This window comes from Passer montanus, unplaced genomic scaffold (genome assembly GCF_014805655.1).
Source record: "Passer montanus isolate IOZ18808 unplaced genomic scaffold, ASM1480565v1 scaffold1, whole genome shotgun sequence".
NCBI classification, from domain to species: Eukaryota; Metazoa; Chordata; class Aves; order Passeriformes; family Passeridae; genus Passer; species Passer montanus.
In genome coordinates, this window is record NW_024356504.1 from 15,503,207 (window position 1) to 15,519,027 (window position 15,821).

Genomic DNA, 15,821 nt, shown 5'->3' on the forward strand with positions numbered 1-15,821 from the left:
AGAGCAAGACAAGTAGCAGGTGAAAATGCTATTGAAATCTTGTTCAAAGGAGAATCCCGTGTTCTCTGATTGAACAGGCACAACTGTTATCAAAATTACGCTAAGTTACATTTGTGGTAACACTAACAGCATGCAAATCTCTAAAGTGAGAGGAAAAATATGCTTCAATTATGAGTTCTGTACTCTCTTCCTCATTTTGGTTGGTGTGCCTCTAAAGTATTATTGTGAAACAAATTATTAAAAGAAGAAAGAGGCACAACAGCATGCAGCTTAGGAAATGAACAGAAATAAAAGCTGTGGGAGATAAATTCAATCTCCAGGACAAGAAGTGAATGCTGATCTGAACTCCCCTGGTATAAATGTAGGCAGTGCAATGGAGTTACACCAGCTTAAATGGAAACAGATTGTTCTCTTATTTGCCTTTTTTTCTTCTTTTTTTTTTCCCTCTTACTGTATATTAATCTCTTTTACACAGTATGTCTGACTTCTGAAAAATAAGTAACTTGTTTATACTGCTGATTCAATTGTGATGGGTGGGTGGAGAGGAAACAGGCAATCAATTTATCCTTTACACTACAGAACTCCATTAGGATTTGCTCTGCTGTAATTTGAGCCTCAAAACTCTTTCAGTGCCCAGATCTTTCCAGGGTGTTAGTGCAAAATCACTGGTGCTACCTTGATTTTTTTCTAGCTGAAGATGTGGTTTTATTGCAGTTCATCTTACCCTTAGGAAATTTTTTTGCATTCAAGTATGTATATTGCCCTTAGCAGTGGCTTTCAATCTGTTTCTTCTAAATTACTTACAATTAAAACCCATTCCATGCAAGCAAGCAGAAAACCTGTATGTCACTAACAGCCATCTTCACCAGCCTTCTGAGCCTCATCAGCCAAATTTTCATCAATTTACTTGAGTCCAAGGCTGTTTGGAGCTGCCAAACCTTGACAAGCCAAAGGAACCTGTTCATGTGTCCAGAGGCCTGTCAGAACAACCTCTTGTCCTCAATATGCTCCGTGCTCATTCATGCAAACTTACATCTATTCATCTCTATCAGTGAGTCTAAGATTCATTCCAGAACACAGGTTCACTGGATCACTATTTATACTATAAGATTATAAAGGCCATATTAAAATATTAACATGAAAGATTATTTTTATTAATGCTTGCTCAATTACTGCAGCAATTACGTATTATCCAAATACGAGAGAAATAAGGAATTCAAGAAGAACGTATGTTATTTATAACTATCTGCAACATCTTTTAAAACATTTCTAAGATATATTGGTCTTATAAAAATTATTGTCATGACTTGTATTAATCATTGAGCTCAAATGCAAAATGAGGAGAGAGGATGAGAATTACATTCCTAGTTTTCTAGTTTTCCAGGAAGCTATTTCCACTGCTATCCTGTTTCTAAAACAAGAAAGAAACAAAGGAGAAGGTCAAAACCTCTGGGTTTGCCCTACCCTTATAAGGCAGGAATTCTGAGAAGGGATGAGATTTTGGCTTTTAACGGGCAATCATCTATCAGTCCAACAGCCTGCTGGTACAATGAGAGCCCCGCCAGCCCCTCTGCCATCACACATACTCCTGGCAATACTGACATGAGATTTAAAGCTCTGGGTCGATGCTGAAGAGAGCAGGAGCAGCCTTCTGGGATGGTTCTGTGTGGTGTGCCCTGCACCCTGCTGGGCCCTGCAGGACCCTGCCAGCCACCTGAACCAGCAGCTCCCCAGCAGCTTCACCTCAGAGCCAAAGCACAGCGGTACCACAGCTCTGTGGTGGTACATGTGAGTTTCCCCTGCGAGAGCACATTTACTCATATTTGAACTTTGGTGGTCCCTGCCCTTGCCCTCAGCACACTGCCTTTAATTGCACTTAGTGATAAACATTCCTTTATGTCACCTGTACAGCAGCAGTTTTATTCACCTCACAGGGAGGCTGGTGAGAAGAAACATATGATGTTAATAGAGCTCTTTGGAGAAATAAAAAGAATAGTGCTGTGTTATTAGCATAACTTACATCATCAGTGTAATGGACAAATATGCTTTTTGCCTACTTTAAACTACCTTTTATTAATTAACCCAATGCAGTAGAGCTAATTACTAACCATTTCTGGTTTGCCAAAGGCCTGTATTAGAGGCTTAGCCACATTTATTCCCTTGAAACAGTTTCCTTTTAAAGACTTTACAAAGTTGAAGGTCACTTCTTATTTCTACTTGTCTTACAAATGCAAACACTTTTTCTTCTCCCAACAATGCACAAAATGCAAGTCAAACTAACCATGTCAGCCTTTAATGATATTCATAAATTCAGAATTAAATCTTTTTTTTATTCCTTAGTCTATTTGCTTTAATTAACACCAACTGCATTGATCTTGTTTTTGGTCAGATAACTAACCCTTCTAAGAGCTTATGAAAAAAATTTCTTTGCAACTCTAATAATTACCATAATCCCATTTTAGCTGAGCAGTTGTGTCTTTAATAGAAGCAAAATTTTTCCTAATTGTGAGAGAGCTCAAAATTAAGAAATAGCTACAATTAAAATTAATCAAGGCATGGATAAATCGCAGATTGTTGCATTTGTGAACTGTCCTAGATCTTATGTTGAAGGATTTAAACACACGTAATTTGAAATATAAATGAATATTTGCATTCTAGTAGAAATAAACACTTTCAGAAAAAAAATGCAGTGGTATCACAGAACATTTCATGGACAAAAATTTGCATCAGGCAGACCCTGACCTATTTGCAATTGAAACGAACAAACAGCTCAACTCAATTTTGCAAGCAACGTAAATTAGACACTTGAAAATTTATGAATTTGCCTAAGAAAGCTTCTGACAGACCAGGGACTCTGATCTTCCCCATTTATTCGTATAATATATATCACAGTGAAAAATTATTATTTAAAAAAAATAACTGAAGCAAATAAATTTTTCCCTCATTGAGCCAAGCTGGAAAATGCACAATTTAGCCATCTAAGTGAGCAATATGCACAGCCTGCACAAAAGCCTTCACTGTCCTTGGATGAAACATTCACCTCCAAAACTGTAGGTGTGCTTCCTATGAAATCAAAGGACAAACTGCACAGACATTAGGGGGGAGAAATCTGGGCCTTTGATGGGAATGATGAAGAAATAACAATGGCAAAATTACTTGAGTGGGAAGGCTGAAGGAGCTCTATACATTTGATGTTACACTTGACTGGAAATAAACCCAGTGTACTTTCAATAAGCACCTCTGAGATTTTGTTATAGTCAGCACAATACATTCAGCACTACCCTCAATTGCTCCCAAGTAAAGAGGAAGGAAAGGGAACCATCACAGAGAGAAAGAAAAAAAGAACACACCCTTAAATATCAAGACTGTATATATATATATATATTTTTTAGATGAGCACTGAGTCCCTAAAACTCAGTAATACTGTAACAAAAAAAGCACATGAAATTCTGGAAGACTGTCTATCAATAATGAATTGTTTTAAATATAGTATCAAATTCATTTTATTTCAGCATGTTTTCCTGTTTACAGCCAGCAGCTATTTAATTCATAATTAACAAAATTTAGAATTAAAAGAGATGACTTCATATAGTGGGAATATATGTCTGATGAAACTCATGGTGATGCTGTAACAGACTATATTTTGCTTTAGTGAAATGGTGTCTTTCCACTAAACTCAATAGATTGAGGCCAATTGCAACAACATGGATTTCAGCCCTGCTGTGCTGAGCCGTAAATCTGGGAAACTCCTTGCTAAAGGTTATTTTTGATGCAAGAAATGGCTTCAAGGGGAGACCAGACAATTACTTTGAAGAGAAATTTAGCAATGGTACCAGACAGACAATGTGTAACAACTTCAGAGCTTTACCAAGAGGAAAACTAATGAAGAACTTAGAGCATCAGAAAAAATATTGCAAAAGCACATCCCACTCTTATTTTGCCCTGGATGTTCTTTTGTGGTAAAATGGTGGGCTAGGTGTCCTTAAGTAAAGGAAGAAAAAAGAGCTACCAGAACCAGAGGAAGAGAGAAAAAATGTCTAAGAGCAAATATTACAGTGACCTGCAAAAGTATTAACACTCTTCAGACCTCTGGTTTTCCTCAGCAGACATTTCCTCCTCATCACCACACATGCCAAATTCTCCTTCCTCTTTCAACTTTAGAAAACTGACCAACAATTTACGAAAATGTCTTGTGGCATTCTTTATTTTTTAAGTCATCTATGTTTTCTTTCCTAAATTTATTATGTTATGAAAACACATGGAGTACAAAGAGTACGAATAACATGAACAGACTATTCCTGTTTTCCATGATGCAAATCAGCTAGTCTATCCCATTGAATTGATGCAAAAAACAAACAAAACAAAACAAAAAACTCCTCAATAGTTTACAACAAATGTAGGTTTTTCTTCTTTGCGAGATTTGCAACACTTGATGACAGAACTTTTAAAATATATTATTGTTTGCACTGTTAGTCAGCTTGGTTCTCACCCTGCACTTGCATACCACTGTGAGATCAGCATTTAAAAGATCTGAACACTGATGCCAACAGCCCTTGGGCATGTGAGTAGCACTGAACTGTGGAAGAGGTTGTGCTGGGACTGACACTAGTGAAGGAAAAGCCTGTTATCTGTGCCTTAGATAAAAGGCATTTTTTTAAGGTTTGATTGCTTTGTTGTTAGAACACCTACATTTTTAATATAGGTAAATGTGCTGGCAGTTTGGCTTAGCATCAGCAGAAAGGATTTTATATAAATAAATTTGAAAAAGAAAAAAGGCAAACAAATAAACCATCCTGTACAGACAGCTGTTCCATTTAGAATTCATCATTTTACAAAGCAAAAGCAGAAAAGCCATCTGCAAAAATCAAACAAACAAACAAAGATATGATATTATATTCTACTTGCATCCCCATATCTGGCCTTTAATTTACCATGGCATTGCACATCCCATGGATCTTTACTCTAAAAGAAGAACAACAAGAGAAAACTGTATTCAGGTTCCTCCCAAACTCAATTCCACAATAAAGTGGGATTTCAAAAGCTAATAAATTAGCCCCTTACCTACTTTAAAACTGCATTCTTTCTCCACAAGGGCGTCCTCATTCAGGACAAATCCCTTCTCCCACCCTAGTGAGAAGTCCCTACACTCAGAGGGACATAACTAACTTTGTTCAATTTCAGCACCTTTCCACATGTAGAAGTCACTGCAGTTACAGGAAGGCTTTCACCCTGCTCAATTCACCAATTTTTTATCTACCCTTGACAGGATTTACTGAATGATACTGACAAATCTGGAGCATCTGTCTTTATTTTGCTCTGAAACACAGCACTTATACAGACTAGTGAACACTTCATGGGCCTTGATTGTCATTTTCTGCAGCTGGTATTGCATGTATGAAACAAGGACAGGGAAAACACAATAAAGGAAGGGCAAGCAAAATCCATTGATGGCACTATCCAAATAATCTGAGCATTCCTTTTCATTCTCATTAAAAAAAGCCACAAACCCTAGAAAACTGCCCCCACCTCAGAGATAGCATTTTCCACTGTAACTGCCTATTTTTTTTTTGCAGGAATTTGCTTTGTACAAATATTTTCTTGTTGTCTATCACAGAGCAAGAGCATCTGACAGTGTGAAGATCATATCCCAGTCCAAGAGCAGGAAACTGTGCTATATGGTTTTATTACACTTCATTGTCAATCAGCCCTTAAGCTATTGGAGAGAAGCTCTGCCATTACCTGTATTATTCAGCTGCTTTAAACATTAGAATAGATATGAGGAGATGAGGGAATGCTCCTCAGAATTACAGGGATTTTAATTCCAATACCCAGGCTTTAGATGCCTGTGGGTTTGAATTTTTTAAACCTTGCTCTGCTTTTTTTGTATCCTGTCCTTCCATCTTAAAACCTGTGTGGAATGGAAAGGATTTACAAGATCACACTTCAAAATGCTACCTATAAGGGTGTAATTCCTGTAATTTAGTTCCATTAGCTAGCATGTCTAATTTGTGATATAGGTGCATACTTTAGGGAACTACCCAAGAGAGTGTTCAACCCTCCCAAAACATCATTTCCTCCTCTATTTTTAATACTATTTTCTTCACTGTATAGTGATCAGTACAAGGAATTAAGTCATTAAGATACATTTTTCCCTTTTTTGTTTCCCACCATGTAATATAGCTAGGATTTAAGATATCTTCCCCTTTCCATTTCCACATTCATTTTCCATTCCCCAAACCCCATTCCAGTGTTCTGCTTTGGGTTTAGTACAAAGGATGTAGAAAAACCCCAGAATACCCAGAATTTCTCTAAGGGCAATATGAAAGACACATTTCTAACAATAGCCTAATGTTTGCTGAACAAGCACAAAGCAAAGTGGCTTGCAATATATCAAGCACAAGAAAGGGAAACTTTTTGTAAACTTTATCCCATTTTCCTTAATTAATATATAAACTAGAATAAGACATGAAAATTCAGTAGCCCTGAGCTATTTGTCCACTGAATCCTAAAACAGGCAAAAGAGACAAAAGATAAAAGGAAAATTTTCACTCACAGGACTGAAGGTGAAACAAAAACATAGAAGAACTACTTATCTGGACCATCAGATCCCTACAGCTAGTAGGACTAGCTGCCTCCTGCAGCATCTAAAGGAAAAAAAAAAAATCTAGATCTTGTTATTCCAACATCTGAATGTGTGCAGTCCAAATGCTTTGTTTTGGCTGAGGATGGAGACATAGTTGGGCAATTCTCAAACCAAACTTGGGATTTACGCAAAATCAGAAACATTTTGAAAAAGGACACAACATCCCCTCTTATGTCTTCAGCTTATTCCAGCTTTGATCACCATCCAAATTCAAGAAATGTGATGTAAAAACATCCCACTCATTGCTATAAAAGCAAGAAGGGAAAACATAAGAGGATTTCCTGCAAAGTAATATGCACTATAAATTAATTGTCATTTCTGCAGAGAAGGCACTAAGTACTGAAAACAGGAAAAATTAGAGAGAATGAAAAGAATGGTTGCCAAATTGGGGGTTGGGGTTTTCTTAATTATTCTTTCTGCAATGCACTGCAGATATTTATGTGGGGTTAAATGTGATACTAAATGCTTGATTTTTTAATCCCAGCCTGGGACTCTAACAAAAAAAATTAAAATTCATTGGCCATAATTAGCCAGAGTATTTTTTCACTTGCATGGCCAAGCTAGGGGGTGAAAGGATCATATGAAGTTTGGCTTCTGCTGCAAGGCATACATGAAATCTATGAGGAGAGTTAAGAAATATAAAAAACCACTATGCTTTTATCAGATTTATCCTAACACCCTTCACCTGCAATAGTAATTAATTTCCCAAAGGCCCATTTTGACAGTACAACACAAGAAGCAGTGTTAAATTCAGCACTAAAAGGAAGAAAAAGTAAAAAAAAATATTCTTTCTTAGAAGTAAAAATTGATAATAAAATATAACAGAATCTACAAAGGAAACAGGCATAAAGCAGGTTTAAAAAGGTCAGCTCTATTTAACAAGGAAAAAGAACACTTTAAGCTAATTTATTTAGAAAATACTATGAAGAATTTTCATAGATAAAACAGGGGTATGGTTAAAGAATAGGGACTAAGCACACTATTTCTGCTCCACAACTGAAGCAGTTGAGGGAAGCCAACTCATGAATCAACTCCATATATTTCTTCCTAAAGAAGTAAAACTGTAGAGGCCAATCTCATCACAGTGATTATTATGGATACCACATGCCCCTCTCTCCATTTGGATTTGCTGGGAGAACTGGAATATGCAGATGAATCTTGGTTTAATGAGGATGGTACAATCAACGTGTGTCCGTGTTCTGCTCACTGATGCTACAGAGATGGGACCCTGCCAGGATTCAGAAGAAAATATCTGGAGTCAGGTTTGTGCTCCTCATGGCACATCACTGGAATTCCCAGGATGTCTTTCAAGATGCTAAGGTGAATTCAACAGGAATATTTTTTCCCTCCCCCTCTCCCCCAGGTCACTTAAGGGAACTGAAGTCCCTGGTGTTGTCCTTGACAAGTACTGTCAGTGTTTACTACAGCAAGGGCAAGGTGCCAGCCAAGTAAAAATAGGACAACCCAGGCAGAGCTTCATCAGCGCAAAATCAACATGAGCTGCAGCAATCAGATTAAAGTACCTCAGCAGCTGTAGGCAGGGAGAGCAACACATCCATTATCTATGTAAACTTGTGAACCTGAGCCTAAAGAAAAGCAGGATCTGGCTACCCTCATAGTTCCTTTATGGATAATGACAGGCTTAACACAGAACAGGCTTTCCTAATCCGAAGACAACCCAGTCCAATGTATTCAAGTGCAAATCACGTATAGAATTTATGACAATAAAACAATGGGCGTACAACATCGTGCTTCTCCATCTGCTTCAGCCTCACCTCTGTCCAGGGAAACTGTCATCAAAAAGTCCATCACTTCAAAGTATTTCAGTTCTGGCAGGATTGACAGAATCATGAAATTTTAGACTTCTTAAAAGATTTTTCTCTGTCACCGAGAAACAAAAATTCCTCATCCTTTGTGATGGGGGCTGAGGAATTAAAAAACATTAATAGAACCAATGTCATCATTATGGGTGTGTTCCAAGAGGATTTGCCTCAAAAGCCTGGTGAATGCAAACATTTGTCCAGCACCACCTTGAGGGGCAAAAGAGACTATTTCCATATTAGATGCCAATTCAAAGGAAAAAGAGACCACTCCTCTACTCACAACAGCTCTTCAGCACAAGTTACTCCAACAGCAATGCCTCCTAAGCACTTTTCCTTATAGACTTTGCAGGAGCAGGGGAAACCACACCAGATCTCGCTTGTTTGCATACACACACAGAGTGCAAGAACTCCTGAAAATGGAATTTTCTTCTCTGACACTAACACTGCAAAGCAGTCTGTTCCACTGCATTCAAGAAGTGTATGAGATTGATCAAGCCATGCCTTCAGGCTCCAGGCAACACTGCAGCCCTCGCTGCTGTATTCCAAGGGGTCCATCTGTGGTAAGAGCAGCCAGCCCTGCTCAGCCCTGAGGGAGCATCTGTGCCGTATGATGAAGGACTGGGGATTCACTGCATTTCTGGACTGAGGTCTAATGATTTTCTGGCACATTTTCCTAATAACCATGGCAACTCTTGAGCTGCAATATCTCTTGAGCCCACATTCCTGCATCTATTCTCTGAACAGGATGCCAACACAGCAAACAACCAACTCAGCTTCAGGACTGGAGCTAGTATTTCTAGTCACAAAATCTGGCATTCGAGCCAACTGCTGAATGGGAAATCCCAGAGCTTCTCAACTCTGTGGCCAAATTCTCAGCATCTGCCTATTTGTTTTCCTACCCATTTCATTTATTTTTAAATGAGAGGCTGACTGAATTTTCCCCAGGCTATGCCTTCCATTGTTGGCCCACACACAGACAGACCCACACACCCACTATTTCAACTAACACAAAGGAAGAGAAAACAAAGTGCAGAACTTATTAGTGCTTAGCAAAATGCACACTGAGATTCAAATGTATTTTGAGATTAGCATAGCTATGATGCAATATATTTTGTTTTTGAACAACAGAGGTACAGAGAGCTGCATGTAATGAAAACAATGTTTTAGAAACAGTGAGGGGCTTGGACTTCCTAGTCCTAAGTTTATCACCTCCCTCCAGACTTGCTTCAGATCAACAGTGTCTCTCCTTCAATTTCCTTACTCTGACAGTGTAAGTAAGCAAAAATGCTGATGAAATAAATTCAAAAGCATCCCACTGAACACTTTGCCAGCTTCCAGCTATCTGTGGCTTATGAATTCATGTACACCTTACTACCTTTTTCCTTTACATTTGACCTCTACAGTATCTAATAACATCCAATTTGATGTTGTGTAAGATTTGAACTTGTAAGAAACAAGTTTATTCTTGTTTATTATTCACCTCCTTCCTGTTGCTCCTCATCACACAACCCTGCCCAGCGCTCTCTTCTCCAGGCTGAAGAGTCCAAATCTATTTCATCTCTCCTTGCAGAGAAGAGTTTGTAGCACACCAAAGAACAGAGTGTCAGTTTTAGAAACAGCCATGAGGGCTGAATGACAGACTTACAGACTGTGGGGTCAGAGCTGCACGCAGCACCTCCTCTGAGTGGCACAGAGAGGACACACTTCCTGCAAAGGGCTCGTCAGACCAAGAAGGAGGTCAGTGAATACATCCAACTGGATATATTACTAAAATAGAGGGTTGTGAAGGGATCCATACAGAGCTGTTATCTTGATTTACTGGGGAGGAAGATGTTTCTGTAGTTCTCCAGTGGCTCAGTCCCTGCCTTCTCTAAACTTCTCACTCTCATTTACACCACATCTGAAAGAGAGACAGGCACCTCCAAGAAGTCAGAGGACCTCAAGAAAACAGAGGTACAAGTAGAAGGGAATCAAGTTATTTTTCATCAAAGGAAATAATACCACTAACCATAATGGAGTTTAACCACTATTCTAGACATAATGCAATTTGCAAAAGAGATATTTCAAAAAACCCCAGAGCAAAAAATTCTGCAATCACATAGCTTTCTTCTGAGTTGTAAAAATGAATAATGTGTTTTCTAGAAGCAAAAAGAGCAAATCAGGACATATGAATAGGATCTGCTGCTCCTTCTCTCCCATTTCATATATACCTGTATCTACCTATATATATCAGGTTATTAAAAGAAAAAAAACAACAAACATAACTTTGGGCTACACAATCCTTACCCACAGCTGCAGCACTCCCTTAGATTGTCTAAGAGATGTATTGACTAAAATGAGCTTTCTCACAGCTCTGACACTTTGTGAGCTGAATTCCTGAAAGATTTTTCCCATGTTATTGGTGCGGGTTTTTTGGTGTTTTGTTTTTTCTTTCTTTTTTTTTTTTTCATTTATGCACTGTTATTGTTGACATTTCAGAACCCCCAAAGCAAGAACAAGGCACAGCTGTTCCACCTGCAGGAAAAGCCTGAGCGAATGCAACAGCGCTGGAAGGAACTTGGAAGATCACTCAGTCCATGCTCACAGCCCAAGGCAGGATCACCCACACCCATGTTCATTATTTCTCACAGACTCATCTAACTTTTCCTAAAGCCTTCCAGTGACAGAGGCTTGACAGTCACCTCAGGCAGTCTGTGCCACAGCAGCTCTCCTACACATCCTGGGCAGAAAGGATGAATATTCCCATCAGTGCTGCAGCAGCCTTTGAGTACCTAAGACCATTATGCTGCCTCCCCTCAGCAATCTTTTCTGGCTAAAGAATTCAGTCAATCTGAGCTTTGTCAGGTTTGGTGCTCCCACTTCCCTGGAGAGCCTGTTCCAGTGTCCAAAAACCCTCTGGGTGAAGAACTTTTTTCTAACTTCCAAGCTAAACCTCCTCTGATATAACTGCAGGCCATTCCCTCAGGTCCTGTCACAGATCACCACCAAGAGAAGAGATCAGCACTGGCCCCTCCTCTTGCCCTCACTAGCAGTTGTAACCAAGTGAGGTCTCCCTGCAGTCTTAGGCTGAACAGACCAAGCGCCCTCAGCTGCTCCTCACACAGCTTCCCTTCAAGGCCCTTCACCATCTTCCTTGCCCCTTTGGATGCTCTCTAATAGTTTAATATTTTTCTCACATTGTGGTGCCCAAAGCTGTCCCCAGAATTGCAGGTGAGGCTGCCCCAGTGCAGAGCAGAGCAGGACAATCCCCTCCCTTGCCTGGCTGTCCATGTTCTTCCTGATGCTCACGACAGGCTTGGCCCTCCTGGCTGCCAGGACACTGCTGACTTGTGTGTAATTTGCCATCGACCAGGATCCCCCAGGACTCCCTTTCCGTGACACTGGTCTCCAGCATCTCATTCCCCAGTTTGTCCATACAGCCAGGGCTGCCCAATCCCAGGTGCAGAATCCAGCATTTCCCCTTGCTGAACTTCATCCAAGTGGTGATTGCCCGGCCCTCTCATCTGTCCAGGCTCTCTGCAGGGCCTCTCTGCCTTTGAGGGGGTCAACAGCTCCTCCCAGTTTCGTATCGTGTGCGAACCTGCCCAGAATCCCTCCAGTCTTACGTCCAAATCATTGATGAAGATGTTCAAGAGTACAGGGCCAGCATGCCATTGGATTTCCTGGCCACCTGGGCACCCTCTGGCTTGTCCAGCCTCTGTCAATCAGCACCCCCAGGTCCTTCATTACATCACTCATAACTTTTTTTTTGTCTGTGTGATCGATATATTCAACAAGAAAGGTGGCATTACGTAAAACAATCCCACTCTTATTATGTTTGGATCTTTGCCCTAAATAATTTTATGGTATGATCACAGACTAATGCTTGTCATCCTTGGGACACTAAAGAGAAGGAAGATATTTTAATTAGTATCACAAAGTTGCACTTAGCCTGGACTTGGTGACAATGAAGGCACTGGAGATGTCCCACAGCACCTCTGCATCATACCAGAAGAGCTTTCTTTTTTTTCAACACATATGCTTGCCATCCTTGGGACACTAAAGAGAAGGAAGATATTTTAATTAGTATCACAAAGTTGCACTTAGCCTGGACTTGGTGACAATGAAGGCAATATGTCCCACAGCACCTCTGCATCATACCAGAAGAGCTTTCTTTTTTTTCAACATACAATCACACAAAATGCTTTTAAATGGTCCACTCAATATTAAATAATCTGTTTTTCCAAGAAAACAGCTAAATTCTCTCTCTCAGTTTCTATGAAAGATTGCATTTTGCTTCCTTTTGTAAAAATAGCTGCATCTTTTTCCATTTCGTCTTGGAATGGTAGAATTCCATCCACCACTTCAGACACACCAAGTGTGAAATTCACATTCCCCTGAATTCAGCCATCATTAAATGTGGAAAGAGATTTGATCAGCCAAGTCAGTAATTTCTCCATATAAATTAACAAAAATGAAAATACAAAGATGAGCGCCAAGGTCTTGCATCACAAATGTTTTGCCCACTTATAAATAGACTGCAGCTCCAGCAGGCTGATCCCTCGTACAAGAAGGAATAATGGAAATCAGCCATCAACTTCATCTAAGTAACATGTTTGAAAAAAAACCCAAAACATTAAATGCTTACAGTCCTAATGCATTTCCAAAATATCCTTATTACTCCCCTAACTATTTGAAGCACATGAAATTTCCAGCAGTTTCATTTCAGAATCTATTAGGTAGATTAAAAAAAACCAAACCAAAACAACAACAACAACAAAAAAAAACCACAAACAAAAAAACACCCAAAAAAAAACCCAACAAAAAAAATTTTACACAACCTCCTATTCCACATACTAACTTCAAAGTATATATTTGCATGTATGATATATATGATTCAGAAATATTTAGACACTAAAAATACACACTAAGCAAAAGTGATTTACAAAATACTCTAAAAAAATTGGTTTCTTATTTCCTCTCTGCTGTTTATGGGAAAGTCTGGGGTTCCTGTCAGGTTTCATCTTAGGAGGGATGTGGATCACTATTTAAACTGAAATGTTTCTCTGGCAGATGCAGACATTCCATCATTATATTGTCCCACTGAATGGGCAGTATTGCACATGAGATGTACCATATCCTCATCATGAACGTGCTGTAATGGCTAACAAGAAAAATTGTAGATGATTTATTTAAGCAGAACCAGCTTATATATTAAGGGTATGACATGTCCTGATGAATCAACTAATTTTTCCTTCTCTTTCATTTCCTCTAGAACTTCAAAGCAATCAAATGTTGTTTATGCATAAAATTTAATCCTTTCACCAATCTATAGTTTGATTGAATTTGCATACCCTATTTCCTACAAGTCAATGTGAAGAGAGCCTCATGTAATTGAAACCATTTCCCCTCCAGTCCTCCTATCTTTGTTGCAGTATTTTCTATTAGTAGCTCTATTATGCCTAATATCTGTAATGTTGGCAGATCAGAATTTTCACTTAATGTAACCTGTATTTATAAACCACTAGGATGAAAAAAGAACAAATACAAGAAAGAGGAAATAATAATTACCTGTCTTTGATGCCACACAGATCAATGTGTAAATCACTAAAATTCCCCAGGGAGCCTTGCTGAACTAAAATAAGGTCCTTGGGCTGGTTATCAATAAAGATGAGCCTCATACAGCCTTGAAAAGCAGTAATGGGATTTAAACACTGGGAATCGGTGAAATTGTCAGGGCACCCTGTGGGAAAAAGAGAAGAGGCAGAGAAGAATATTGGAATGTTCAACCATTTCTGCTGGGATTTCCTGATGCAAGAACTCAGAGGCTTATTATTCCAAATGTTTTTATTCCTTTTGCTATGCAACCTCCTGTGTTATAAATCCTCCAGTTAGGGGAAAAAAGAAAAAAAGAGAGAAGCCAGCCACTGAGAGTATCACAATATGAGGTTTTCACCTTGTGAAATGCACCTGTGTTGAGCAAAATCAAAATGGGATTTTTTTCATCTTCTTTAAACTGCACAGTTGATAGCAACTAAAACATGAGTTGTTAAAAGAGTTGTACAAAATGTAAAATCATTATGGGTTAAATTCTGCTGCTGAAGCAATGTGCAGATGAAATCTTGTGGGCAGCAAGAAAGCCATTTGTATCTGAGCCTCCCAGCACTTAGACAGCTCTGAGATCCAAGTTCCTGTACATCCTCACTTAGTGCTGTATCCACAGGGTTCATCAAGATCAGAACCATACTACAGTAAGCATTACACAGAAATATATTAGATTAAAAGATAGTTAATGACATTAATGTTTGCACTCCACTCCAAAAAGCAGAAGATAGTCTTTTTCAAGACTTTTTTCCATTTTCTAAATTGAGCTAAACCTATCTTCATTTTCCACAAGAGCTTTGTACATAAATACCTTTGAAGATTTGAGCTGTATGTCACCTAAGCTCCAAGAAGTCACTGAGCCTGATCAGAACAGTGGTATCTACAGGAATGCTGATAACACTAATAATTCTAAGGCCTTTTAACCAGGAAAAAACAAAACATAACAAAACAAAAAACACTAATGGTTAATATAGCTTTGTAGATTTTGCATATATTGTCAGAAAGATGTAGGTACTCATTAACTACCACTACCAGTAGTCCACTTTTGCTTGACCAACACCCTTTACCCTGTCCATGGTGCTGAATGCACTGCAATTTAATCAGTCATTATCTTTGCTCTTAGCTGCAAACAGTAAGAGCTGAGAGAACTCTGTGATGAGCATCTGAGGATCTGCATCACAAAAACTCCCCCGAAACAACCTACCTCCAAAATAGTAGCTGTTCCCAGAGTAGATCCGTGAGACAGTGGTTGCGTGGCTGGCGGTGGCAGCGTCGCTATCCAGCGTCAGGGTAATGCGATGCCTTCTGGCATTGATGTTAACAGAATGCCAGAGCCCATCGTGGAGATTGGTGCCTGGCAAAAAACATGGAAAAAGTGGAAAAAAAGACATGCAGGAGACAATTGTGTTCTTCAAATTTCCTCTTGCTTCCAACTTGTGACTGCAACTGTGCAGCTGAGTGAGAACTGCAGCTGAAAAGAATTCATTACCTCTGGAAACAAGCTGGCATAGAAGAAAGGGCCCAGGAAAAGGGAAGTTTTGAGAGTATTTAAGTAGGTCATCTCACTTTTTAATCTAAGCTTGTACTACTGCAGGCACTCATCAAGCTAGTTCAATCCTTCACCTTTCTGGTAGCATACTGTTACCATTTTGGGGGTGTTTATGTCTATCTTCAGTCTGCTGGTAAATGCTGACAAGTCCAAAAGTGTGCAGAGATCTGTACTGAGCTTCTGGTACTAAACATATGCGTGAGATTGCAGAGGATTAGATTCA

General features: G+C 39.2%; 1 protein-coding gene across 1 annotated transcript in view; it reads right to left on the reverse strand.

The window, feature by feature from the left end:
- The window catches only part of CNTNAP5 (contactin associated protein family member 5), a 193,689-nt gene that overhangs the window by 105,738 nt on the left and 72,130 nt on the right, over positions 1-15,821 (reverse strand). The window contains exons 8-9 of the mRNA XM_039701582.1: positions 15,254-15,403; positions 14,017-14,188 (exon numbers count right to left, since the gene is read on the reverse strand). Of these exons, the coding sequence (XP_039557516.1) occupies positions 14,017-14,188; positions 15,254-15,403 (322 nt within the window). The remainder of the gene's footprint in view (positions 1-14,016; positions 14,189-15,253; positions 15,404-15,821) is intronic.